This window comes from Drosophila albomicans, chromosome 2R (assembly GCF_009650485.2).
Source record: "Drosophila albomicans strain 15112-1751.03 chromosome 2R, ASM965048v2, whole genome shotgun sequence".
Taxonomy (NCBI): Eukaryota; Metazoa; Arthropoda; class Insecta; order Diptera; family Drosophilidae; genus Drosophila; species Drosophila albomicans.
This window is the reverse complement of record NC_047631.2, coordinates 26,719,078-26,746,196: the sequence shown is the minus strand read 5'-3', so window position 1 is coordinate 26,746,196 and position 27,119 is coordinate 26,719,078. Positions and strand designations below refer to the sequence as shown.

The window sequence follows — 27,119 nt, the reverse complement described above, 5'->3', positions numbered from 1 at the left end:
GCGATAAAATGTGAACAGAAGGTTGGCAGCACCAGCGACAACAGCTGTGCGTGTTGGATAATAGCCGCGTAGAAAAACAGTGCTGTAAATGACGAAAAACTATTCTGACATTTCTGTTGAGGGCGAAAAGTCGTCTGTCGGTGTGTATTAAATTTTTTTTTGTTGCTTCTACAATTTTGCTATTAGGTAATGTTTGAAATTAATTGAATAACTTCACAGCAAGTTCACGTTTGCAACAATTGTAAGAATCGGTCCGAACAACAAGAAGTGAATAATGCTACGCTCCAGACTCACACAGGCGGCTTGTGCCGCTCAACGAGCCTTCTCCACCAGCCCACGAGTGTTGGCCGCCGTCAAGCAGATGACGGTGCGCGATGGACTCAATAGCGCCTTAGACGACGAGCTGGCTCGCGATGATCGCGTGCTGCTGCTGGGCGAGGAGGTGGCACAGTATGATGGTGCCTATAAGGTAAGCAAATTGACTTTTGCAGCAGCAGTGACGATTACGTAAACAGCAAGCAGCAGCAGCAGCAAACCTGAAGTGACAGTTTGCCAACTGACAGCTGATTGCAGTAAAGAAGGGGGATGGAAGAAGAGCATAGCGGGGGTAGTAAACAGTAGTTGGAACACCTTGCGCTGATTCAGCTCGTTCTATGCTCTCCGTCACTAGCAATTTTTGCGTAGAGGTCACTTTGGAAGATTTACACGCCGATAACGCACATAACGATAAGACGCGTAAATCAAAATTCATTCAGTAAATTCGTGATAGTAATCACAGTATTGTTTGTGTTTTTGCAGGTATCACGTGGACTGTGGAAGAAGTATGGAGACAAGCGTATCATCGATACGCCAATCACAGAAATGGGTTTCGCTGGCATTGCCGTTGGCGCTGCGATGGCCGGTCTGCGTCCCGTCTGCGAGTTCATGACCTTTAACTTTTCCATGCAGGCCATCGATCATGTGAGTAGCATGCCAACCCCTCCACCTGCCACAATCAACTTGACACCCCACAAACACAATGCCACTTCTACCAAGCAGTAGCTTAACTACAGTATAATGTCGGATATTGCACATCCAAGATAAATGCATTGCAGTTAAACGCACAATCGATTTAATCACTCAACTTAGTGACAAGTTTAAATCAAAAGCACAACTGTTAAGTTGCAGATAAATATTTAATTACTAATTAATTAAGCGTGCATTTATCGACATTGTACTGTACTCATATTATCTCATGTACTTCTATTACCAAAAGAAAACGTATTGTAAATTAGCCAAATGCCCCGCGATACCAATTCAAGTTTGCCTCTTCCCCACAATCAACAACAAATTGCCTTCATTGAAACGTAATGGGATAATATGGGTCTAGAATCAGTTTGAGCTGCTGCTGCCAACAAATTCTCATAGATAGCAAAACAAAAAAATTATAGACAAAAAAAAAAGAAAATGCTGAACGATTGAATGACTAATTTCCACCCATATTATCCAATTATGTGCAGGCAAACTTGCTTAAATCAGCCACCAACAACAGCAGCCACAAGCTAAAGCCCTTCATCGGTGACCTGCAACTGCCACGCAACAAAATCATCATCGAGAGTCCTCGCTCCACCTGGTTAACGGAGATCAACGATATACTGAATCGCGAGCGAGTGGGAGAAATAATTGCACCACCGCTGGACAAAAGTAAACCCGACAAAATGGAGGCGGCGCGTCTCATTGTCATTCGTCGTCGCAAGATGAAGAAGCATAAGCTAAAGAAGCTGCGTCGCAAGATGAAGTTCGAGTGGGCCAAGGTGCGACAGCGTCGTGAAATGCGCAAGGAGAAGGCATTCCAGGGCAAACTGCTCGCACAGATCAAGCAGGCGGAAAGCTTCAGTGCCGAGCAGCATGTGGCAGAGACATTGCGGCAAGCAAACGAAGTGCCATTGCCACGCTACTGGAAGGGACGACGATTGCCGGCATTTATTATTAAGCAGAAACTAGGCATTAAGTAGAGCGAAACGCAAATAATAAAAAAGAAAAACAAAGCGAGTGCACAAAACTTGAATTGGTATCGTGAATCCGAGTGGCGAGTGTCGAGGAACAAATCCTCATTAATCATTGTTAAAATCTATTTGCATTCCATTAGGTCATCAATTCGGCTGCCAAGACATTTTACATGTCCGCCGGTGCCGTCAATGTGCCCATCGTGTTCCGCGGCCCCAATGGAGCTGCCTCTGGTGTCGCCGCCCAGCATTCGCAGTGCTTTGCCGCCTGGTACGCTCACTGCCCTGGCCTGAAGGTTGTCTCGCCCTATGACACGGAGGATGCACGTGGTCTGCTCAAATCAGCCATTCGTGATCCCGATCCAGTTGTTGTGCTGGAGAACGAACTGATGTACGGCACAGCATTCCCTGTGGATGATAAGGTCACGGATGTTGATTTCCTAGTGCCCATTGGCAAGGCCAAGATCATGCGTCCCGGCAAGGACATTACCATTGTGGCGCATTCCAAAGCTGTGGAAACAGCGCTGCAAACTGCCGCCGAGCTGGCCAAGAAAGGTAACCAACATTTTATTTACAATTGGGACTTAAACAATTTATAAATCTATATTTTGTAATTGTGTAAAAACGAGCAATTTAATTTAGTCTCCCAATGTATTTAATCCAACACAATTAATAATTTTGTATCTGATTTTCAGGCATCGAAGCTGAGGTCATTAACCTGCGTTCCATTCGCCCACTGGACATGGATACCATTTTCGCCTCCGTTCGCAAAACCCACCATTTGATCACGGTAGAAAATGGCTGGCCACAACATGGTAAGCTTGCACATAGAAATACCCGAATTTGTAATCAAAATTAATATGTGGTATTCATTTACAGGTGTTGGCGCCGAGATCTGTGCCCGCTTCATGGAGAATGAGGCGTTCTTTGAACTGGATGCGCCTGTCTGGCGTTGCTGTGGCGTCGATGTGCCCATGCCATATGCCAAGACATTGGAGGCGCACGCACTGCCCCGCGTTCCTGACGTAACTGAGGCTGCTCTTAAGGTGTTGGGTGGCAAGGCTAGGTCTAAATAGGCAGAATAGACAACCAATCGCTTACTAAATTACTTGTCATTGATAACGATTCGAAGATCCCCGCTGGAGGTCGTCTCTCAGTTGTTCCCAAATTGTGCAATCCGTTTGCAAAATCGAAAAAGTAAATTTTTTATATATTATTTTTGTCATACGGCGGTTGTTCATTTTTACCAACATTTTAGTTGAAATATTTGATTATCGAAATCTCTGCGAAAAATAAAAAATATGATCTAAAAATAAATTCGTACTATTTTTATTTGGCTTTAAAAAGGATGAAATTTATTGAAAAAAGAAAAATTCCGAATTTTGTGTATAGAGAAATTCAAATTTAAACGGTCGCTATCATTTCAAGCATATTTAAACTCAACGGTCACATTTCAATTGCGCTGCTAATGAACATTTGCTGCCTGCTACAATTTCTGTTCGCCTGATACTTCAACTGGCATTTCAGACGTTTTGACGAGCAAAATGCGAGCTCAGCGAAACGCACACACACACGCTCGACACACGTGCACATGTTCTCATTGGTGCTGCATGGTAGTTGTTGTTGTACAAATTGTTGTTGTACAAATTGTTGTTGTACAAATTGTTGTTGTAGTTGTTGTAATGATTAATGTACAAGCAATTATATTGTTGTTGTTGTTGGACTCGCGATTGCTGTCGCGAACGGCTAAAAAGTGATAAATCAACGGCCGAAGTACCAGGCGAACAGAAATCAGCAGCAAGCAAAAAACTCATTTTGGCACCGCACTGAAATCACTTGAGTGAGAATGTGACCAATGAGTGAGAACACTTCCAAGCGATCGTTAAATTTGAATGCACACCAAACAGCTGACGATAAATTTTAATTTTTTTAAATAAAATAAAGTGTAATGCCTTTTTTAAATATTTATAATTTTTTTTAGAATATTTAACATATATTAAATATATTTTGCGCTCTAAACAACAGCTTTTTTACAAAGCCATTCCCATCGATTAGACTAAATCGAAATTGGCGCGCAAATCGTAATGCAGCCCTGGAATGGTAAGAGACATCTAACAACACTTAACACCAAATTAGTTTGTTAGTCAGCACTAGTCGAACGAGTGAGTGAGCTAGTGAGCAGAAGAGGGAAAAAGTATCAATAACAAAAACAATTATCAATGAAAATTAACGACTACGCATATTAAAGTGCAATGATTTGACTGTGATGGCAAACAGTTCCAGCTCCGATGAAAGCTCCAAAGCACCTGAAAACTTTCAATTATCAAGCGTCTCTGAAAACGATGACGACGAAGATGTGGTCGATGTCTGTGATGTTGGCGTTGTAGGCTACAATAATAACGCCACAACAAAGAAACAACCAAAAAACGTAAATACAGCACTAGCAGCTACAACAGCAGCAACAGTAAATACAACAACAACAGCAGCTGGATTGCGATGTCCGCTATGTTGCAAGCATCAGCGTCGGCTGCATTGTCGAACGTGTGTTAAAAATGGCAACATTACTCATAGCTCTGCTGAGCGAACGGAAAGGTTGGTCAACACACAAACACACACATGTGGTGACAATAATAACTATTCCGTTTGTATTTTATAGCCTAACGGAGAAGCAACAGAAGTACATCAATCTGCAGGCGGGCCTGAAGAGCTACAGCAGTCGCTACGAACATCTCATCCAGCAGCACAAATGCAACGAGAATCGCATGATTGCCATACGCGCCAAGCGGGAGCAGCTGCAGCTGCTGCAACAGCTGATCGGCAGCACAACGCAGCGACTGCAGCGCTTAAACGAACAGCGCGATGAACTGCGTCAGGCGAATGCTGAGAAGCGCAAGAATCTGCCAAAGTATCCGACAAAAGTGAAGATGCTTGAGGACTATGTGATCGATCGCTCAATGCGAATCGATAAGCTGCGGCAACAACATCTCGGACTGCTGGATAGCATTAAGCAGACGGCACGTCGAGACATACAACAGCTTGTCACCTACATATTCCCCATCAGCGAGGTTGTACTCCGTGATGAACAACAACGCAAAGTGTGTGCCGAACGTAGCGAGGAGGCGGAAACCATTGCAGCTCTGGCGGATGCCAAGAACACATCGTATATTCGAGGCAAGTGGGTGTTTCATGGCAGTGGCATCAGTGAGGTGCAGTACCGCATTGTGGGTCCTTCGTTGCCTGCCAACGGGGATTACTCGGCTTATCTGGACTGGTTGTCCGACAACAAAGACGATGTGCCTAAGGCGACGGCCAATGAGATTACCCCAAGTCGCTTTGAGGCCTATCGCATTGTTGGTGCTCTCACCTATACGGCCCAATTGACGCAGCTGCTCAGCTTCTATTTGAATGTGCGACTTCCACATAAGCTGGCCTATGGTGACTTCTGTCGCAAGCTGCTCAACGAGGAGCAATTTCTGCGCAAAGTGTGTCGCGTCAACAACAATATCATGTATCTGGCCTACACACAGCAGGTGAAGTTACGTGCGTTGAATGAGCAGCATACGCTGGAGAATATATTGGCCATACTGGATTTGGAGCGCAGCGATTTGGGGCGTTATGGCCACTTGGATGTGAACAATGCGCCGTTGATGAAATCGGTAGATTCGCTGCTCATTGGGATTGAGACGGCCACCGAATCGGAGTCAGAGGATGAGAGTTCGCTGCGCTTGGACTGGGAGGCGGTGCCGAGTGTGAGCAGCAGCGCAACGCAGCAGCCGGAGGAGTTGCAAGAGTCCCATTTAATACCTGCGGTGGCACAACAGTCCACCATTGCGATGGCCGCCAATCGCATCACCTCAATGCTGCGCTGGATCAAGTAAACACTAATGTACACATTACTTTTCATACCTGTCTCTTCACACTTTTTAACATATTAAATTTTAACAAAACAAATTAGAGTTTAAGTTGAGAGAGAAAGTTTCCAATCACAATATACTTATCATCTTCAAGTAGAAAAGTGTGGATTATTCAAAATTTTGCATTAATTTTACGTTTTATTTTTGTATTATATATATATAACTTATTTTGCTTTTATTTAATAAAAATTGGTTCACTATAGATAACTAGATACAACTCGATTGATACTTTTTTCATTCTTCCAGTTTGGTGGACTTGATGATTTTTGCTGTCATGCTCAACAAATTGATGTGACACCGACAGCTGGCATGCCCTTTCTTTTCATTTCTTTGCTTTTTGCATACACTGTACTGTACAACACACACACATGTAAATATATATATATTGAACAGCTTTCTTTCACACTCTCTCTCTCATTTTAAACATTTCCCTTGAGTTTTGGTGGCAGTGATGCGACGCACACAGATCAACTGGATATAGCTGGGATTTATAATGTACATATTGCCAATTTTGAGGAGTGGGAAGTGGGGAGCGGGGAGATTGCAAAACGTAGTGAAAGGAAAACGGGCCTCTCGACTTAATTGTAATGAAACCTATAAACTATACGTCATTGTCGTCTTCAACTCTAGGAGATATATCTTGCATCTGCAGAGGAAATTTAGGACTTTATGTACTAGTTGTGTAAGATCTAAACATATTTTGTGGGCAGCTGTGCCGCATGCGCACTTGTTGCACCTCCATCGACGACAGCAGCAGCTGAAGGCGACGGCGGGGAAGGCTTCAAAAATACTTGTGGCAGTGTTGTTGTCGCTGTTGCTCCTGCTGCTGCTGCTGCTGTTGATGTTGCTATCTGCTGTGCGGCAGCCAGCGAGCCATTCAACAGACCCAGCTGCGCATCGTAGGCATCATAGCGTCCCGATGCGCTCATCGATGAGAGCACTAGGGCAGCAGCCACCGCCTGTTCGTGATTGTAGAATGCCGACATCGACACCGCTCCTGGTGGAGGAGGCTGTGTGGCAGCGGCATTCAGCGAATGTCATTGATGCGACGATGTTGTCCCACGACCAGCTGCTGGTCCGGCACCCGCGGCTGCATTCGTTCCAGCATTCGCTGCAGCTGCATTAAGCAGTGCGTTTTGTGACCAATTCATTTGCTTCTCGAGTGCCGACAGCGTTTTCAATATCTGTGGATTGCTATAATCGTAGGCAGCCGTTGGCAACGAAGAGCGTATGACGCCAGCTCCCAGCTTGGGGCTGCTGCCATTGTTATTATTGTTGTTGTTGCTGGTGGGACCATAAGTGAACTTCTTATCCTGCTGCCGATGGCCTCCCACCGCCCCATTGAGTCCGTTAGCCACAGTGCCCGTTGTGCTAATCACAGACGTCGCTTTGCTCTTCTGACTCGCCTTGGAGCGCGGTGCCTTAGTGTTGGAGTGTATCACCTTGACTGCTGCTGGATAAACACACACGATTTCCACGCCATCTGATTCGCTGCTGCTCTCACAACGCACAACAGCAGGCGGTGGCGCCGTCGTCGTTGTTTGCCATTTGTTGGCTGCCAGCTGCTGCGATGTCTGTAGTATTTCGCTGGGACTCTTGTAGTAGTCGAGATTGATGACATGCGACAAGGGTTTAGACGCTGCTACAACGTTGCTCGTTGTGGAATGTAATGCTGCCGCAGCACCACTGAGCAGTGCATTGCTATTGATGGCCGCCACATTGAGATTTGCTGCCGTCATAATGCTGTTGATGCTGTGATCCGTTTGCTTGGTGGGCGATGCCAACTCCAGCATGCTGGCTGCAGCTGCCACAACAGCTGCATTCATTGCCGCTGCCTGCGCCGAGGTTGATGGCTGTACCATTAAATTGTCGAGCTGCGCCAAAGGTTGTTGCGAAACTTGCTGCTGCTGCTGTTTCTTCTTTTTGGGCGGCTTTGCAACAGCTGTGACCTTGGTCGTTGTGGGTTTGTCCAACTTGCGTTTCAGGCTATTCGATGAGGCACTTGCAACCGAATCTGTATCGGAATTGGCACGCGATCGATCGATCTGCTGTGCTGTCACCGTCACATCATCCAATTGCTTCAGGTAATTGTTGACAGCGGGCAGTTGCAATAAATCAATTGGTTGCGGTTGCGTTTGCGTCTGTTGTTGTATGCATTGTATGCTGTTCGCTTGTGACATCTGTGCCAGTTTGGCCTCCAATTGTTTTTGGAACTTGATTTTGGGTGGCTTAACTGTTCCCTGCTGCTTGGGCGCTCTTGATTGCTGCTGTCCATTGGCCGGCATTTCAAGTTTGCGTTTGAGACTACTTGATGAGGCACTTGTAGCTGAATCCGTATCGGAATTGGCACGCGACCGACTCTGTTCGATTAGCGTCAGTTCATCGTATTGCTTTGCATAATTGTTGCCTTGTGTTGTTGCTGCTGCTGCTGCTGCTGATGTTGTTGGTGGTGCAGCAATTACACTCGTTGCTGTTGGAGTTGCGGTGGTGGTTATTGTGGTTGCTGTCGCTGCTGGTGTCAGCGACAACTTCTTTGCCTTTTCTTTCTGTTTTTTGCTTGCGTGCTTGTGTCGTTCAATCTCACGCTGCAATTCCTCGTAACGCATCCAGCCCGTGGCCCACACATCAACAACTTTGTCTTTTAGGTACCCATTGATGAATTGCTCCAGCGAATCCTTTCGCTTCCCCAGCACAGCATACGATATCCAGCGTGCTTGGTATACATCGTAAAGCAGTTCGCGCAATTCATTGCTCCACTGGAACTTTTTACGAGGCATCTTTGGCGGATGCTCCGAATTGACATCAGCCGCACTGTAATATTTGGAATAGTAAAAAACATCTCAGCACTATGTACTCATTTTGAGCTTACGCTAGTTCCGCAAATCGATGCAGCTCGATCTCGTAGTTTGCAATAGCCTTGGGCATCAATTCGGCAACCGCTTTGCGCAGCTTCTCCAATGCAGCTGTAGTCTTGTTTTTCTCCTCTCTGGCGCGCAGCGCCTTCGCTCTACGCAGTATAAAATATTTGGGCAGTTGCAGCTGGTATTCCAGATGGGCAAATACCATGTTCCGTTCGTTGCGCTCTGAGCACAGCAGTGTCTCATAGATTCTAGAACAAATATTTGTGCACACAGATTAGAAGGCTAGAAATAATGAAAAATTACTAATTACTCACTTTAGCAGCAGCGCTGTTAGCTTGCTGTCAAAATCAAATCTTCTGCCGCACAAATCTCTGCTTCTGACCATTTCCTTAAAGCTGTTGATGTTGCCCAGGATTTCTTTATCCAGACTGGCCGGCAGTGTAGTATCCGCAGTTCGTTGATCTACAAGAAAATTTACGTTAAACCAACTTTGAATAGGATTCCAAACTGCTTTACTTACTGTCGTTTGGCTTTGATAACTTCTCGACTTTGCCTTGCTCGCTGGCAGAGTCGCTGTCATCGTCTTCACTGCTCGAGTCCACAATCAATGCTGTCGTAATCTTAACTTCTCCATTCACCACGCTCTTGGACGGTCCATCGACCTGACCCTGCGACTTAAGAAAGCTGTCTCGTTTCGCCTTTAGCATATCCTTCACAGTTGTCGTTTTGACCACCTTTTTGAGCGCCTGCGATTGAGCTTGAGCTTGCTGCGTCTGCCGCTGCTCTTCGGTGTCTGAGTTGTCGATGGCATTGGGACGTGGTGAATTCGATGATGAGGATGAGCCAATCACATTCAGTTTACCGCTGGTGCTGCTCGTTTTCTTACTGCCTGTGCTCGCTCTTGGTTTCGCATCCGCACTAGATTTGGGCAGTTTGACAGCATTAGGTTTGAATTTACTCTTTACATTCGTGTTGACAGACTTTCCGCTCTCTTCATCATCTTCTAGGCTGTCGGTGTCACTGTCGGAGCCATCAATGCTTTCGCTATCGCTGTCTGAATCATTGTCATCATCATCATCGTCATCACCCTCCTCCTCGGCTTCCTCGTCGTCATCATCGTCGTCGTTGTCGGCATTGTTGTTAGTTTTAGATTTATTATTGGCCGCAGCTTCCTGTTCGTTTTCACTGGACGACTCCGACGTTTCCGAGGAATCATCTGAGCTTGTGGATACCACACGTTTACGTGATCTTTCTGGCATTTTAATGATGGCATCGGTGCGTCTGGTATGTGACTTTTTGACGGGATTCTTAAATTCCAAGGTGCCGCTATTAATATAGAAACCACCCTCCAAAGTCTCCACCTCCTCGGGCAGTATTTCATCGTACTATAAAAAGAAATACGTTGACAAAATAATCAAGCAAGCAATCATCCAATTGCAGCTTACCGCCTCGGTGTTGTCGATAAACGAATCGGACTCGTCGTAACCCATTCCAATGTCGACAAAATCATCCTTCTTGCGACGTCCACGTCCGCGTGCATAAGAGTTGCCATATTTGGCTTCCAGCTCCTTGGCAATGCGCGCAACATCATCATCGTTGTCGGCGAAGGGATCATTATTGTTGCCATTGTTGCTGGCCGCCTTCTCTTTCAGCATTTTTGCCTTTTTCTAAAGATTAACAAGTGTTAATAGAGATTGGTGGTAGTTTGTTTGTCAAACTTACCTTCTCCAGATGCAACAGTTTGGAGTAGTTGAATTCGGGATAACGATACGAATCCGTTTCAAATAATTCCAACTGCAGACGTATCGTTTTGTTTGAGTTCTTGTTGCCCTTGCTGTTGGACTGCAACGCGGTATCGGTGTCGAGAAAGTCGCCGAAGCGCGACAGCATCGGAGGCACAGCATTATGGCTGCTGATGCTACTGCTGATTGTGGTGAGTTGCACACGCCTGTGCTCGCCCAGCTTTGACATTTCTTACGCCGCCGTCGCCCCCCAATCGTGAGGCTGATGGAATCGCCACAATGCCACGCGGTAAAATGCAACGAATAGTTTACACACACACGCACACCGAAGGAATTGAAATAAATAAGCGTAAATGATTTTAGTTTGCCTTCCCGCCCTTTTCGCAGACTGCTGTACGCCGCGTGTTCTTTTTTTTTGTGTGTGACAAACAAAAACAACGCACGGAAAGGCAACAACAACAAAGAGACGACGGTAGTGTCGACGACGCGACTGCGACAGCGACGGCGATGTCGGGCCCCACCTCCTGTGCAATGTCTGTTTGCTGTTACTGCTGCTGGTTCTCTGCTCTGCTTGTTCTTCTGCACGTACACCACAAATACTCTTTACCAGCTTCCTATGCACTGTTTTCACTTTCTGCTAATAAAACAAAAAAGTGTCCCGACGAACTGCTAAAAAAACATTTGCGTTAATTGCACGCTTCAAATGTGCAGCACACACACACAGACTTTTCTTTCTCCTATTTTGTCGTCACTTCACTTCACTTTTTTTTTGCAATTGAAAATAAAATTTTGCAGTTTTGGCGTCCAGCCGGCGGCAACAAATACAAATCACATTGGCCAAAACACAGTTAGGTTGGCGAGCTTTTTAATGTATTATTTGCACACGCGCTTCTTTAATTGCATTAGCTGTGTGGCCTTTGCATAATTTACGCACAGTTTTTTACAATTGTTAATCAAATCTTTGCTTGCGCTGTGCCGTCGTCTTCAACGCTAAACATTTTCACTGCACTCATGCCGCCGACCCCGCAATTAATGCATTGGCGCGCTTCACAGCACTGGGCAAAAGATTTGCAATATGTTTGTCTCGCTTTTGTTGCTTCCGCGAGCCGTTCACACTTGGTGCTTGAAAGCGTCTAAAATTTAATTTTAATACAAGCTTCGACTTGCAAAAAAATAATGTAGGACTAATTTTGTTCCTAGTCTCGTAACTTGAATTTATAAAGCTATAAAACACATGACCCACAGTGTTTTACAATATTTAAATTGTTTTATTTAAAGTGTGTACATATTGCTCATTTATTTTTTTATAATAAAAATTATTGTACAATTGCTGTTTAGGTTATTCTTTATTGACATCTATTTATTTATTGGTGACAAATTTGTTAGCCATGCTAGGCTTGCGGTAAAAAATATCCCAGCCGCAGGTCATGTTTCAGTGTGCACTACACTTTTTGGTTTTGTTTTGACTACCTTTTGAGCGCTGCACAACACTGCGTATGAAACAGCTGAGAGCAAGTGGGGAGCTGCTGTCTTTAGTACCAGTGTCTCCCCTCTCAGTGTTATTGCGTGCATCGGAGCTGAATGCTTCGCAAAGTGTACGCCAAGTGAGTGTTACAAATTATAATTAATTGAATTTTCTTTTTTTGGTTTATAAGTGTCTGCGCGTGTGTATGTGTGTGTGAGAGATACTCTATTTATGTATGTATGTATGTGCATGTCAACTACAAAATATAAAGTTGCATGTTAAGCAATTCGAGTGGAAAATTGCAAGCCAGCCATTAACAAAAATCGTTGGTCTTATCAGAAAATAGTGTGCAATAAATAAAAGTGTGCCACCACATGAGTGTTTAAAACTCGGTAGCCTGTGGTTACCTGCTGTGTGAATGTGTGTTTTGGTATATTTATGTTGTGCCCTTTGTGCTTGCAGTTACAAACAACTCATTCGACCCCCCTCTCCATAATTGTGCCCCTCTCGTACGACGTGTTGTTGACATCAAGTGACCGAGAGCAACGTTCGCGAAATAAACTTTAACAAAGGCAACCAGCAGCCACTTTAGTCGTTAAGTGACTTTCGCCTGAGACGCAGGAATCGCGCGCCTTGCAACGCAGCAGACAAAGTTACAGCTCACCCACACATAACGGTAAACATAGATATGTGGAGACAATAAAGAAGAAAGAGCCACCTTGTTCATTGTCTCAATACACAATAACTGTTGCCTGCCCAACTGGGAGTAAAAAACACATACGCACGTAGGTGAGTAATAGTGCCATTAGTAATTAATATGAACTGTGCTCGTGTTCATTACTATAAAAACAAATAGTCAAAGACAATTGTCAATTTGCGATAAGGACCCGAAGAAAACAGCGGCAATTACTTTTTGACTTTTATCTGTTTGCTATCTCTGGGAAATTTAAATGACTATTAAATGATTAAAGGCAAACAAAGATGACAGTACTTTCCAGCACTCTCTGTCTCCACTCTTTCCACCCACACTTCCGCTCAGCCTCTATTGCACTGCATTTTGTACAAAACAGTGTTGCAGAGCTGCGCTCAATGACCTTGAGTAGTGTCGTAGTTGTCGTCGCCTTGTGTTTTCTCCGCTTTTCCAAATGTGGTACAATGAATTTCAATTTCATTGGAAAGCCAAAGGCATTTCAATGAAAAATATCAGCGCTCATTTTGAGCGGCACCCGTTTTAGGCCCCAAAAAAGCAAACTGGTTTCACATCACTTTTTTTTTTTTGGTCAACAGTGGCAAGGCAGACAACCACACAGAGCAGTAACAAATTACAACAATCGCAATCACAACAATCGCAACATACCAAAACGTGCAACAAGTTGGCTTGTATGCGGTCACAATTCATTTAAATTGAACTCACTTTTAATGCGTCATTTTATTGTCAATTTGCGCAATGCTTTTTGCGCTATTCTTGCTCTTGCTTTGTATGTTTCTGTATTTTTGTTTGCTGCTTTGTTTTGTTTGCTGCCGGTAGCTGAATCGGCTGATTTTCTCGTGGATCACGTTTATTATTATCGTAGAGCAGCACATCATCAAAAGTCATCTATAAGTATGTATGTATGTGTATATGTATGTAGATATTGTTTGTCTATTCAGGTTCATTTGTTCCTAAACATAAACAAAAGAAAATCGGTGCATTTTGTGCACCGAAACTTCAATACCCTTTCTTTAGTTATTTAATCACATGATTTTTATGCTAGCCCAACATCGAGATGAAGGTTTTGTAATTTGGAGATAAAAATAACCACGAGATTGCTTAAACTTCTAGATGAGTAACTAATACTATAAACCTGCTTGACAGGCTATGATTTAGTATTTGTTGTAGTTTTAGCATTAGCGATAACATTGCTACAGTACAGAGTGTTTAATTTCTACACTTAATTCTTATGTGCAATTAAGTGTAGAGGCTGCTAATGAAACTAGTCAAGTATTTATTTTAGGCGATTCTATTTTATTTAATTAAGTTAATTTCAGCTTAAGGTTTTTTTTTCAATTTTAGTTGCGGTAGTTGCATTAGCAATAGTGTTACTATAATACACATATATAAATATAATATGAAATATTATAATTTGAGTTTCTAATAATTTATATTAAGCACTCAGAACAAGCGTAATCAGTATGTACTATATATGTACATATGCTGACAGCAGCATTAGCATGATATTATAAGTATTATAAATATATATTCCGAAATTCCAGGAAAAAATAAAAACCAAATAATATACGTAATTATGATTCAAAATGAACTTTATTCGCTCAGCTGTTCAGTATGCTCAGCAAATAAGTAAATAAATCCCCCTTGCGGTGGAGAATGAGGTTCAACTGCGTTTTTGCTGAAATTGCATTGGCTTCGCCATCGTTGTGGGTGAATCATCAATGTAAAGTATCTTTTTATCATATCGTTTCGAGAAGTGGTCTTACAAGTGCAGACATATACAGATATCTATGTACATATGTATGTACATATAGTATGTGTATTGTCAAAGAACACAAAAATAATATCGTTTAGAGCATAAATAGCGTAGACGAAGCTTATGTAGTATTTTATCATTGAAATGAACAAGTGACGCATGTCCTAAAAAAAACTAAATTACAGCAAACAATATTATACTATAAAGTTTAATGTTGAGAGTAGTTTTTGAGAACATTTTTTCTACAAAAATTCAATGAAGATTGTTCTACCTTCATTATCACGATTTGTTTTTGTTAAAAAAAAACCCAAAGAAAATATATACATATATGTATGTCTTATATTAATACATCTAATATATATTTACATTTCCAAACATATGTACATACATACTTGTGCCATCAATTTTTGTGATGATGGAACACACAAGAAACGTTTGACGTGTTTTCGTTCAATTCTAGAGACTAATGACAGCTTTTCAATTCTATATTTGACTCCAGAGAGCGACCAACACGACACAATACACGATGACTGAGAACGTAGAGCTGATGAACAAATATGGTGAACCATTGCGATATGATCGCAATTTTCAGGGACCACGACAACGAGATCGCGGCTGCACCGATGTTCCATGTCTAATTATCTTTTTGCTCTTCCTGGGCGGCTGGGCATTCATCGCCCAGTATGCGCTAAGGAATGGTAATCTCAACACTCTTATGATCCCAACGGATATGTTCAATCAGAAGTGTGGCAAAGATTCCAGCGTGCTGAAGAAAAACTATTTATTCTTCTTCAATCTGGACCAATGCATCGATCCGTTGGTACCCATAACGGGCTGTAACACACCGCAGGCAAGTGAAGAATTAATAAATAGAATCGAAAGGTTTCACTTAGTATAAAATTTATTTATTTTTTGTAGGTTTGTGTTGAGAAGTGTCCCTCGGAGACATTTGTGTGGGATAGCATGAAGAATACAAAGACTTTCGAAGACCTGAAGCAGCGTCTTATCTGCAAAACAGATGCCGATAAGGCGGCCATTTACTCCAAGACAGACATACAACGAGCCATTGACGACAATCGTTGTGCTCGCTATTACATCAAAAGTGAACCGTTTCTCAATCGTTGCATGTTCGAGTTCTCGGATCAACTGTGTGAACTGCTGCCTAGCGTATTGTTTCGCAATCGTCGCGACTTGTCATTGCTGCTGCCGGGAAATGCGAACCAAAGCCAAGAGCTGGAAATGCAGGCAATGGCATTGACTCTGCAAAGCGATGTACAAGCTCTTGTGGCGCCACAAACAAACCCACGACAGGTGCCAGTCGATGAGCAGGTGGGACAATGTCGTCGCCAGCGATTGAATGGTGCTGTCATCAGGGAGAAGATGATGCAAACGGACACGCGACTTGCCAAAATGGTGGGCAACCTGGTGGCTCATTTCGACACTGGCGCACATGATGCCCAACGACTGGGCGAGGAGATCGTTGAGGATCTGGTCAACTCGGCAACGATTGTGCTCACCACTTTGGTGCTGACAATGATTGCTTCGCTCATTTTCATTTCACTGATGCGTTGGCTGGCTGCACCCATACTTTGGTTCTCCATCTTTGGCGTGCTCATAGGACTGCTGGCGGGCATCTACTACAGCATTAAGAAGTACACATTCTGGAAGAATACGCCGACGGTGCCGCACCACGCCTTGAATTTGCACAGTCAGATTCAGAATCTGCTGCAGAATGCCAACAATTGGTTGTATCTGTCCATATTTCTGTGCGTTTGCTTTGTGATCATCCTGTTGCTTGTGATTGTGCTGCGCAAGCGCATTCGCATTGCCATCGCACTGACCAAGGAGGGCAGCAAAGCGGTGAGCACCGTCATCAGCACCGTCTTCTTTCCCATCTTCTCGTGGGCACTCTACATCGTGGCCATTGCGTTTGCCATTGGTGTTGGCCTCTATCTCGGATCCATTGGCGATCTATCGTTTCGCATGGTGCGACGCATTGGCGAAAATGGCGAAGTGACCAAGGAGCAATGTGTCTGCAATGGTCCAGCCATCAACTACACTGTGGGTGCAGCCTGTAATCCAGAGACATTCCAGCAGTACTGTTACATCAATCAACGTCTTGAGTCGTGCATTGAGACTACATGCAGTTTCAACGAGATATCCAATCCACCAAAGGTGCTCTGGTCGATGGCATACAATATCTTTGGCTTCCTCTGGCTGAGCTTCTTCATTTCGGGCTTTAGTGACATGGTCTTGGCGGCCACATTTGCCCGTTGGTATTGGACATTCAAGAAGCGAGATGTTCCATACTTTACACTGACGCATGCCTTCTGCCAGACAGCGATCTATCATCTGGGCACTTTGGCATTTGGCTCGCTCATTTTGGCCATTTGCCGGGCGATTCGTATAATACTGGAGTACATCGATCAGAAGATAAAGAAGTATGATAATGCCGTCACTCGGGCCATTTTGTGTTGCATGCGTTGCTTCTTTTGGCTGCTGGAGAACTTTTTGCGATTCCTCAATCGCAATGCGTACATTATGTGCGCCATTCATGGCAAGAATTTCTGCTCCAGTGCCAAGGATGCATTCAATCTTCTTATGCGAAACTTTTTGCGAGTCGTCGCCTTGGATAAGGTCACCGACTTTCTATTCTTTCTGTCCAAAGTGCTGCTCACGGGAGGCGCAGGTGTTGCTACTTACTATTTCCTGGACAACAATCCGTCTGTAATCCAATTAAATTACAATGCCGTGCCAACGACAGTGGTGGTAATTGGCGCTTTTCTCATAACCAGCGTCTTTTTTGGCGTCTACTCGATGGCCGTGGACACGCTCTTCCTCTGCTTCCTGGAGGATTGTGAACGCAACGACGGGACACCCGAGAAACCATATTTCATGTCCAAGCAGTTAATGAAGATATTGGGCAAAAAGAATAAACTGCCACAACGTCAGCGACGTAGCAAATAGAGCGGAAATGAAGAATGGAGTAAGGAGTTTAGCAATAGAACGCACCACCAAAGCAATATGCAAGGAACCATTGAAAATGACAGTGCAAAATGTAGTTGAAGAGTTGAAGAATGAGAAAAAAGAGCTTTGCTTGGCCGACATACGAGTATATAAGACATATTTCTACAAACATATATAGATATATATATATATACAAATATTTATTGTACGTTATAATATCCAACGGGTTGTGCGCGATTATTGCTCATGATAAATTTTTGATTAGATGGTGGCAACATTTGATTAGGGTCAGCTGCAATTCAATTTTTTTATATTACATGCTACATGTAAACAAAATGTAAACCATCTTATGTTCCACATTTGCCAATATGTATTCAAAAAGAACAATATCATTTGCATCATCTCGTAAAGTGTAAATAGAATAACGAGAAATTAGTAATTCATGCGCATATACATAGTAGATTAACTCATATACAAATGTTTATGGCTCAGCGCGATCATTGAAATTGGGTGCTCAACAAATGAAAAAATGATGTGATAGGCGCAGAAGAGGCATAAATCTAAATATATACAACATACTATATATATATATATATATACAAATTCTAAAGACAACTAAAGCAATATTGTGCAATTCGTTGCGAAGAACTTAACTTAAATCTCAGAGATATCAATAATGAAACTTGAAATGAAATAAATTATAAGGCTAAGCAGTGACAAATTGTTAGCGAGATAAACTTGAAGATTGAAAAAGAGAACATACCATAAGGTATTTATTTTTGTTTAACTTTTACAACTATTTATGCACATTTTGAATTTATTTTTGAGTTTCTCTTATTTTTTGTGAGCATATTACATACTTGAATTTAATAAAATTGAATTCAAACTTGAATCACATTCATAAACATAGTACTATACTTTATCATTTTGCTAAGCAAATGTTCTAATTATATAAACTGGTTGAAAAATTGATTTAAACATTAACACAATGGCAGTAAACAGCGCAAAGTAAAACACATATATTCATACACAAATTATATGAATACATACTACTTACTACTAATTAGAACAATAAGTTTTACAATTTTCAATCTGATATAATAATAAACATGAATGGAAAACTGTGTGTTGCGGACAATTATATTAATATATCGTTGAGCACGCTATCGCTAATGTTCTGCAAGTCGTCGTTATCGCCAAACGCCGCGAAGTCATCGCCAAATTTGGAACAGTTCAACTGATTGAGCTGATTGCCATCGTTTTCGTTGTTGATGCACTGCGCTGGTTCCGAATCCTAAAATAGAACACAAATCATTAACAATACAAGGGGAAATGACAAGCTTTAGTTACGTATACTAAATCGTTGAGCAGTATAATCGGTGTAGCTGCCTTCGGCTCTATCATAGGACCCGGCACCAGTGCCTCCAATCGTCCCGACGGCGAAGTGCTGAGATTCTGCACATTGAGCGATGCATCCAGTACTTTCATTACGGCAGCGCTTTTCTTGGAATACAACGAGTTGTTGCTGCTTGTATCAGGCAGTCTTTCGATGCGTGTATTATCATTGATATTCAACGGTGTGAACGGTGATTGTGGCATGCAGTTACTGGCCTTTGGCGAGGTTGGAACAGCTGTGACATTGACATCTTCAAAACCAAACGACGCTTGCATCTGTTTCCATTTGCTACCCAAGCTTGAGAGATTGGGTTGCGCAATTGTTTTGGGTTGCGCGGACTTCTTGTTGATGGTGCGTAACAGTCGCATGGGATCGAGTATCTTGGAGCGATTTATTGTGTTGTTCATGTCCGTGTTGTTCATGTCCTCTTCATTTTGTTGCTTTATCTTGCGAGCTGAACGTGGCGGCACTGGCACTGCAATATATAATAATGTTTAGCAATGTTTAGAGATACATATAAGGTTGCAATTGTTTACCCAACAAACTGTTGCATGTGGTATCGAACTGTTTGGCATTGAAGTCGTCCTGCAAAGGCAACCGCACCTGAAGGCTGCGCACTCCACTCGCTGCATCCAGTTTGATGGGTGGTGTGGACACGAATTTCATCAGCAGCGTGTGACTATCGATGTTAGTTGGAGGCTTCAGTGAACGCAATGGGGTATTGGGAAAGTTCTGCATTGTGTGCTGCATTTGTGATGCATTGCCGCTAACATTGCCGGTCTGCTCTTTAAAACGCAAGTTCAAGTTCTTGTTTACTTCGTTTACTTGTTGTTCGATCTGTTGCAGCTTATCGCGCAATTCTCGTAATTCTGTAGTGCGAAACTCATTGGATTCGTGATCATAATGATTATTGGCATCCAACTGCTCCGCAATTGTTTCACTGATATCATTTAAAGCGGACAACATGGTGCCAAGTCGCATGCCATTACCTGCAAGAATTTATTGTTGGTTTACTGCTACTTAGATTAAAGTTCGAGTGGGCTTCTCACCTAATGCGCTGCCAGCGTCTGGTGCAGCACCAAAGAACTTTTGAATGCTGCGCAGCGTGATGTCGGCAGCTTCTTTGTGGAGTTTTTGTTCCGTCAGTCTGGCCAAGAACTGTTCCATGTCCTCTTTGAGCTGACATTGTGGCGCCTCTAGCATTGAGATTCTCTCCAGGGGCATGCCTATCTTTCGCTTGCATTTAAGACGATTGTATGCTTCGAAATCCTCCAAAAACTTATCATGCAACAGCAGCGTTTCGTCGACTCCAGTTTTGTTGGCAATCTCAGTGAATATGTTTCTGATCTGTTGAGTGTTTTGGCGTAATCGAACTGTTAACTGCTTTGTTTCATCTATATATGCCGAGATATACTCTTTCATGAAGACATTTTGCCTGGACATGCTTTGCACACTCAAATCCCGCAAATTTGCCATGTCGCTGTCCAATGACAAGGCTTTTTCCCGTTGCTTAATTAGTTCTTGGACAACAAAGCCTACCAGATCTAAGAGGAAATTGATGAACTTCATGCCGCCAGGCATAACAACCAGATACGATTTGATATTGGACCAATTGAGCTGATGCTTCTCATTCAAATGCTTGAGATAATCCACAGTACTGGCTCGAAAATTAGCTTCGGACTTCTTGTCCGTGATGGGCCAATAGAAACGGCGTTTAAACTCAACGGCATCGATGATGCGAAACAGATAGTGCATCACTTGAAAGAAGGCAGGTTGATTCGACTTCAGAAACATATCCCAAGATAGCAACTTGATCATTTCGTCCGTCATGGGACACAACAAAGACAAGCCTTGAAGCTTTTTGTGTAGCTTTTCACTTTGTTCCTTTTCTTCGGCCTTCCAAGGCGCAATTGTTGTGCGATCCATGTTTCCAATTCACTAATACTATTTTACTACACTGTAATTACTTTATTTACTCAATTATTTAGTAATTTTCGATAAGGTAATAAAGTGGCGCTACTATTTCAAGATGACGGACTTGAAGTGCAACAACAAGCATAGTATATCGATATACAAGGAAATCGATTTAGTCTGTTAATTTGAATTTAAAAAAATAAGGTGTGGTAGCACTGTACTCAATCATATATATATCGATATGCCATTTACAATTGTTTGATTTTCGTAATTAAAATAGTATTAAGGTAGTGCGAATAATTTATTAAATAGCCTTTTCAATTTGCTTACAATATTATAAAAAGGCAAACAGTGGTATTTAAAAATATTGCAAGCCATGCGTGTTTGTTATCGATATTAGTATATATGATAGCGCACAGCCTATCGATAATATCGACATTCTTTTTGCAGCTCTACTGCCAATTTCGTCGGAGAAAAAAAAGACAAAACGTATAAAAATCAAAAAGTGTACGTCCGTTTGCAGCGACAAGTGACTAAAGTGGAGTGTTTGCGCCACTCTATACAAAATGGCTGACGGCATTGCGTTAAACCAAGCAGCAGCAGCAGACAAGCGAATGGGCGCTCCGCTGGACGACGGGCCGCCCGGCGTCGATGGCAATGATGCGAGTGAAAAAAACGAGGAGGCCGCTGCCGCTATCGACGGCGCCGCAGCGCAGCGCGCATCATCACGCAAGAGCAGCAAAAGCAAATCAACGTCACGTCGACGTTCAACATCACGACGACGCTCAAATTCGCGCCACGGTGCCTCATCACCTCCACCCATGCGTCGCCGACGCTCACATTCATCTCGTTCCCCAACACCTCCGCCCGCGCATCGCCGCGGTCGCTATGATTCGCCGGAATATGGTCGCTATCCGCCACGACGTCGATTCGATCGACGCCGCTCGCCGGATCGCGACCGTGATCGTCGACGCTCGCCACCACGTCGTGGTCGTGGTCGTTATGGACGCTCCCGATCTCGTTCACGCTCCAGATCACGTGGCGGCCGAGGCATGAGTCCGTCATCGCGCTGGTCACCCAAAAAGAAGCCGGCATCGCCGCCAATGCCAGCGCCACAGCCACAACTAACACATCCAGCCCAAGCCGCCGGCTATGGCGTCATGCCTACGGCGATGTATGCTCCGGGACCGTATGGTGCGCCCGATGTGTATGGTCATCAGTATGGAATGGCACCGCCAAATGCGTTCACGCAGCAAGGACCGCCCCCAGGCTATGGAATGCAGGGCCCGCCGCCCACGCAGGCGACTGACTTCAATACGGGCTATGGAGCCTGGGGTGTTAATGGTAAGCAAACAGCGTGTGTGTAGCAATTAAATGAGCTCGAAATTAAACCTATAGCACAAGGTTTAGCAAAGTGCTGCTTGTGCTTTATTGAATTGCATAATTAACTTAGTGACATTTGCCTTTTTTGCTCTCTAGAATATGGACAGCAAGTATGGCTACCGCAGACGTTAGCAACCGTGCCTCAAGCAGCGCCAGATGTTATGGGACAGCAGCCACCACCGCAGCAACAACAACAACAGCAGCAGCCGCAACAACAACAGCAGCTGCCGCCACAATCGGGCATTATGGAGGAGCAGCAAGCAGCAGCACCGGCGCTTGAGGGCGCAGGTTTGCCACCACAAGATGGTAAGTGTGGAAATGAATTTTAACTTGGCTACTTGGCGACCATTCTCACATACAAACCTCTCACATTATATATTCTATTATTGTTGTCATGGTTACTACGCGTCCCTAACAAAATGCAAAACAAAAAAAAACAACTTGTAAATGTAAATTTGTATACTCGTTAATTGTAAAACGCGCTACAACAAAATAACAGGAAAAACAGACATTAATATGCATTGTAAAGACATTCAGTATCTAGCTATAAAATCACAACAAGAGCTCACACGAACAGCTCTTAATATATATACTACATATTTATTGTATTCGTTAAATTACTTAAACAAAGCGCAACAGTTTTGTCGTTGTTTTTGTGTATCGTATTATTGTGTCTAAAGACTAAAACACACACTTCTCGTCCATCGCGTGGTGAGCGGCATTCAGTCACCAATAAAACGTCGTCACCGTCAGCCCCCAACCAAAAGCACGCACTACAATAAACCCAAGAGAGGAGACAGCAGATACCCATAGAGCCCATCAGACCCGCATTTGCGCTACGATCCGATCCGATCAGTTCCGGCAAAACGCATCCGCCAACGTTGGTTGTGTGTGTGTGTGATACTTGGCCGTGAAATGCACTCGAGATTGCATTTTGTAAATGAAATTTGAACTTTTTAAATCCACCACTGGGAATATGCATTAATTCATTTCTCTTTCTTTACCCCTCGCAAAACCTTCGATAAATCAACTCAGCTGTGGCCCAGGAAGCGGAGAATCAAAAGGAGGAGCTGAAGAAGCAACGCACCAATTACGTGAAGAAGGTATCGCTGTTGAAGAAGGAAATGAAAGTGCTGAAGGAGCAACATGATGATTTAACAGCTGGCGAGGCGCCACCATCGCCAACCACTAAGAATTTCATTGAGGAAAACGATCGTCTGCAGGTCAGTGTCAATCATGAGATGCCATTCAAGTCCACATACTAATTTCAACATCTAAATTGCAGGTACAAATCAAAAAGAAATTGGATACCATTGAAAATGTCATCGACATGTTGAGCGGCATCATTGGTGATGAGGAGGCCGACGAGGAACACGAGGAGACGCCTAAAAGCGAACCAGGTCCAGCGGGCACAAAAAGCGGAAATGCGGCTGCAACTTCCACAACGAGTGAAAGCTCTGGCGACAGCTCCGATTCGAGTTCGTCTTCAAGCAGTTCCTCTGAATCATCGACGGATGAGGAGGGTGATGAGGAGAACGGTAATGGCGATGGCAGTCCAACAAATCGTCTCAAGAATCGAGCGATGAAGTCGATGAAAGCCAAACAGCGACAAGCTGAGGCTACAGCCAAGACAACGGTATCTCAAACCCAAAGTTACAATTATGTATTTTTCGATTCGGAGAAATATTGGTGTGAGAGCTGTAGCGTGTTCCCAAAGACGGCACGCGACTATCTGAAGCATCTGCACGCCGAAGAGCATATGAATCGGGAGACCATGGAGACACCTTGGCATGTGGGCATTGATCACGATCCCTTCCCTACCATCGAGAAGGCGCCGACAATGCGTGTGCCAGTTCGTGGCCTACAATTTCTGGTGCCTGCCAGCGCCTGGTACTGCAAATTGTGCAGTGTCTGGATTGGTGACTTGCACTGCGCCTCATTGCATCTCAGGTCCCGCACTCATGGCAGCAAATACGATGTACGTGTGTACTCAATTAGTGTTGATTGGTCTATGATTGCTAATTCGAATTTAATTGCAGGCGTTCGTTAAAAAGCAGCTAAACTATGAAAGCGAATGGCTAAGCAAACGTGAGCGGGCACAACAGCAACAGCAGAAGGAGGGCGAGGAGGCGAAGCTCAAAAAGGCCAAGAAGGATGAAGATAAAACAACCAAGAAGCGCAAAAAGAAGAGGTCTGTATTGCCAAGAAGAGTTGTTGACGCACCTAAATAGATATTATTTATATAGAGTTAGAAAGGAAACACGTTTCTTAATATAACTAAATTAGTTAGCAGTGAACACTTTCCTATCGACTACTGTTGTACCTAACAATTTCGATTAAGAATTTTGGCTATAAATTTTGATTGGTGTTCGATTTGAGACTGTTTTGAATTACAAATGTCAAAATGAGGTGGGAAACCAATCGTTGGTCAGTTTATATTTCATTATTGATTTTCATAAATGTCTATATCTTGCATATTTTCTCTTAATCTTTCAGTGGCGATAAAAAGAAAAAGAAGCGCAAGCATAGTAAGAAGCACAAGCGGAATGCGAATAGCACATCTTCATCAACGGACAGTTCGTCATCAGATGAGGGCGAAGATGGGCAGTCATCAAAGAAAGCGGAAGCTGCGCCGGCAGCCAATGCCGCCTCGATACGTGTAGCAATGCGTAAGCAGGAGGCGCCCATCGTTAGCAAGCCGGAGGTGGTTGCTCAGCAAGTCGAGGCACCGCCGCCGCCCAATATTAAGGATACACTTGGCTCAAGTGAGCGTGGCAGATGGACACAAGCGTCGGGCGGCAACGATGCGAAAGTGGAGGACGAGAAGAAGCGCGACGAAGCGATGATGCAGCAATGGAACACAGTGCAGCCGGTGATTAGTGAGAGTGAGAAGAAACTGCTCGAGCAGCTTAAGGGCAAGCTGAAAGGAAAGCCGCGCCCCACGGAGGAGCGAAAGAACGCATTTGCGGTAGCTGATGAGAAAGCGAGTCGACGCAACAACTCCAAGCGACGCAGTCCCTCGCCGCGAAGTGGCAGCCGCGGTCGCTCTGATCGTGATCGACGCGACAGGGATCGGGATCGTGATCGTGAAAGGGAAAGAGAACGTGATAGAGATCGTGAACGCGATCGCGGCCGTGATCGTGACCGAGAGCGTGAACGTGACCGTGATCGCAGGCGCTCGCGTTCCAGATCACGCAGCCGAACACGCAGGCGCATCTCACGTTCGCCAGTGCGTGGAAACAATCGACGCAGTCGATCACGGGATGCACGCTGGCGTCGCAGTCGCAGCCATTCGGAGGAGCGCGTGGAACGGCCCGTGGTTAAGCATTCCGAGTTCCGGCCACGCACGGTGCCCGAACGCAAACCGAGCGAGGTGAAGCGGGAGAAAAAGGACGCGACCGTGAAGCCCAAGTCAAGCAAGACAAGCACCACAGCGAGCACAACAGCAGCGGCTGGCGGCAAGAAGTTGCCGTTCATTGGCAAGATGCCCGTACTTAAGAAGCAGCCGCCTCCCGCAACGACTGCGTTGACGGCAGCCGGCTACAATGAGGCGGGCATCTATACCAATGGCGGCTCTGTGGATGGCATGGGCGTGGCTCCGCCGCCACCACCTCCACCGCAGATGGGCATGGCGCCGTCGTCAGTGCGTCAGAATGCCCCAACAGCGGCACAAATTCAAATGGCCATGATGGAGGATGCCTTTGGCAATGCGCCACCGTTTCATCCCGACGCTGGCATGATGATGGACTACGACGAACTGATGCCCGATCCTGTGCAGTTTGCCAACCTCATGACCCATTGTCCGCCACCACCGCCACCTGGCGAAAGTACAAATGCAGACGGTTCGGATGGTCTCGATGGTGATCAGTTGGGCAACGAGGACCATGGCGAAGAGGATGTACTACCGCCGGGCATTGACGAGGTCGAAGCAGATCTGGAACCGCAGCCATTGGTGACAGGCGCCCCATCACAGGGCGGCGAGCTGCCCAAAGATCTGGCCGAAGCCCTCAACATTATATTCCCAGCGGATAGACCCGAGGAAGATGCTGCCGACGATAGCAGTCAAGTGCCTGTGGTGCCGCAGACAATCACCACCATTGTGAACGATGAACCGGTGCTGGACGAACAAAATCTGCATTATCTGGCCAGGCAGGGCATACATATGGTGACCATTGAAGAGACCACATCGAGCTCAATGCCAGCTTCTGTGCACGAAGATACCTCCAAGTCAGTGGACTCGCCAATGCCGATCAGTGGCGATGAGGTGTCTCAGGGCGCCTATTCCCAGCTGGCCAATGGCAATTCGGATAATTCCGTGTCGCACACAAACAGCGTAAAGCAGATGGCAGCACAGGACATACCAATGCCCTGTTCTCCGCCAGCAGAGTTGCCCGGCGATGCTGTCGAGATCAAATCAAAGACCAGTGAAGTGCTACTGGATGTGGCCGATATACCACAACCGCCTGCTTCACCCACAGACAGCGAGAAGCTGCGACGTCAGGCAGAGCTGGACGAGCTGGCCATGCTGGGCATTGACACCAATGACATGGCCGCACAATGTATGTAGTTAACGAAATGGTGCATCCTTCATCACACAACGCACATTCATCACAACCATAAATCGCATATCGCACCCACATCTTCATAAACACCACACTCAATACACATATTCTCAGCTCTTAGAATTCACATTGCATTCGTTCTAATCTCACAATTGTGTACTATATATATGTACTATTATCCATAGATGCGTTGTAAGCTGCGATTTGACATCAGAAGCTGGGTGGATGAAGGATCATTGCGGCTGGAGTTTGGGTGGCGCGTCCACAAAATTTCATTCACTTTTTTATTAGTTTTACTTTATGCCTATGTATGATTGTGTTTATGTGACGAAATGTTCTTAATAAATGCACATATATGTATGTAATATATGTATGATGAGACCACACAACTGTTGTCACATTATTAAATGAATAAAAAGGATTAACTGCGTAAGATCTAGTAAGTTTTTTTTGTGTAAGATTAAA

General features: G+C 44.4%; 6 protein-coding genes across 10 annotated transcripts; 4 read left to right on the top strand and 2 right to left on the bottom strand.

Annotated features, from left to right (window-relative positions):
• Positions 1-3,302, top strand: LOC117574264 (pyruvate dehydrogenase E1 component subunit beta, mitochondrial). 2 transcript variants are annotated; one of them, XM_034257999.2, is made up of 6 exons: positions 1-140; positions 220-469; positions 799-960; positions 2,129-2,540; positions 2,681-2,800; positions 2,865-3,302. In XM_034257999.2, exons 2-6 carry the CDS (start codon positions 275-277, stop codon positions 3,059-3,061), a joined length of 1,086 nt encoding a protein of 361 aa, XP_034113890.1. In that variant the 5' UTR covers positions 1-140; positions 220-274; the 3' UTR covers positions 3,062-3,302. The 2 variants fall into 2 exon arrangements, with proteins under 2 accessions (XP_034113890.1, XP_034113891.1); XM_034258000.2 differs by lacking the exons at positions 2,129-2,540; positions 2,681-2,800; positions 2,865-3,302 and adding an exon at positions 1,500-2,035.
• Positions 3,303-4,135: 833 nt separating this feature from the next.
• Positions 4,136-6,017, top strand: LOC117573824 (beclin 1-associated autophagy-related key regulator). Its single transcript, XM_034257251.2, has 2 exons — positions 4,136-4,577; positions 4,642-6,017. Exons 1-2 carry the CDS (start codon positions 4,252-4,254, stop codon positions 5,861-5,863), a joined length of 1,548 nt encoding a protein of 515 aa, XP_034113142.1. The 5' UTR covers positions 4,136-4,251; the 3' UTR covers positions 5,864-6,017.
• Positions 6,018-6,304: 287 nt separating this feature from the next.
• LOC117573823 (yemanuclein) lies at positions 6,305-11,727 on the bottom strand. The gene is made up of 6 exons (XM_034257250.2): positions 10,483-11,727; positions 10,206-10,427; positions 9,281-10,145; positions 9,075-9,222; positions 8,769-9,008; positions 6,305-8,710 (listed from the first exon to the last, which is right to left on the bottom strand). The coding sequence occupies exons 1-6, from the start codon at positions 10,729-10,731 to the stop codon at positions 6,937-6,939; spliced, it is 3,498 nt and encodes a 1,165-aa protein (XP_034113141.1). The 5' UTR covers positions 10,732-11,727; the 3' UTR covers positions 6,305-6,936.
• Positions 11,728-12,004: 277 nt separating this feature from the next.
• Positions 12,005-17,766, top strand: LOC117573982 (choline transporter-like 2). Of its 2 annotated transcripts, XM_034257530.2 has the most exons (4): positions 12,005-12,106; positions 12,430-12,756; positions 14,932-15,282; positions 15,351-17,766. In XM_034257530.2, the coding sequence occupies exons 3-4, from the start codon at positions 14,959-14,961 to the stop codon at positions 17,397-17,399; spliced, it is 2,373 nt and encodes a 790-aa protein (XP_034113421.1). In that variant the 5' UTR covers positions 12,005-12,106; positions 12,430-12,756; positions 14,932-14,958; the 3' UTR covers positions 17,400-17,766. The 2 variants fall into 2 exon arrangements, with proteins under 2 accessions (XP_034113421.1, XP_034113420.1); XM_034257529.2 differs by lacking the exon at positions 12,430-12,756 and having other exon boundaries at positions 12,029-12,106.
• On the bottom strand, positions 17,056-20,855 carry LOC117574404 (augmin complex subunit dgt6). Its single transcript, XM_034258242.2, has 4 exons — positions 19,845-20,855; positions 19,332-19,784; positions 18,750-19,270; positions 17,056-18,693 (listed from the first exon to the last, which is right to left on the bottom strand). Exons 1-4 carry the CDS (start codon positions 20,719-20,721, stop codon positions 18,538-18,540), a joined length of 2,007 nt encoding a protein of 668 aa, XP_034114133.1. The 5' UTR covers positions 20,722-20,855; the 3' UTR covers positions 17,056-18,537.
• Positions 20,856-21,145: 290 nt separating this feature from the next.
• On the top strand, positions 21,146-27,059 carry LOC117576843 (zinc finger matrin-type protein CG9776). Of its 3 annotated transcripts, XM_034261926.2 has the most exons (7): positions 21,146-22,053; positions 22,189-22,398; positions 23,128-23,315; positions 23,378-24,070; positions 24,132-24,283; positions 24,589-26,651; positions 26,840-27,059. In XM_034261926.2, the coding sequence occupies exons 1-7, from the start codon at positions 21,276-21,278 to the stop codon at positions 26,848-26,850; spliced, it is 4,095 nt and encodes a 1,364-aa protein (XP_034117817.1). In that variant the 5' UTR covers positions 21,146-21,275; the 3' UTR covers positions 26,851-27,059. The 3 variants fall into 3 exon arrangements, with proteins under 3 accessions (XP_034117817.1, XP_051863660.1, XP_034117820.1); XM_052007700.1 differs by lacking the exons at positions 21,146-22,053; positions 22,189-22,398 and adding an exon at positions 22,789-23,028; XM_034261929.2 differs by lacking the exons at positions 21,146-22,053; positions 22,189-22,398; positions 23,128-23,315; positions 23,378-24,070; positions 24,132-24,283 and adding an exon at positions 24,399-24,519 and having other exon boundaries at positions 26,840-27,058.
• The last annotated feature ends 60 nt before the right edge of the window (positions 27,060-27,119 follow it).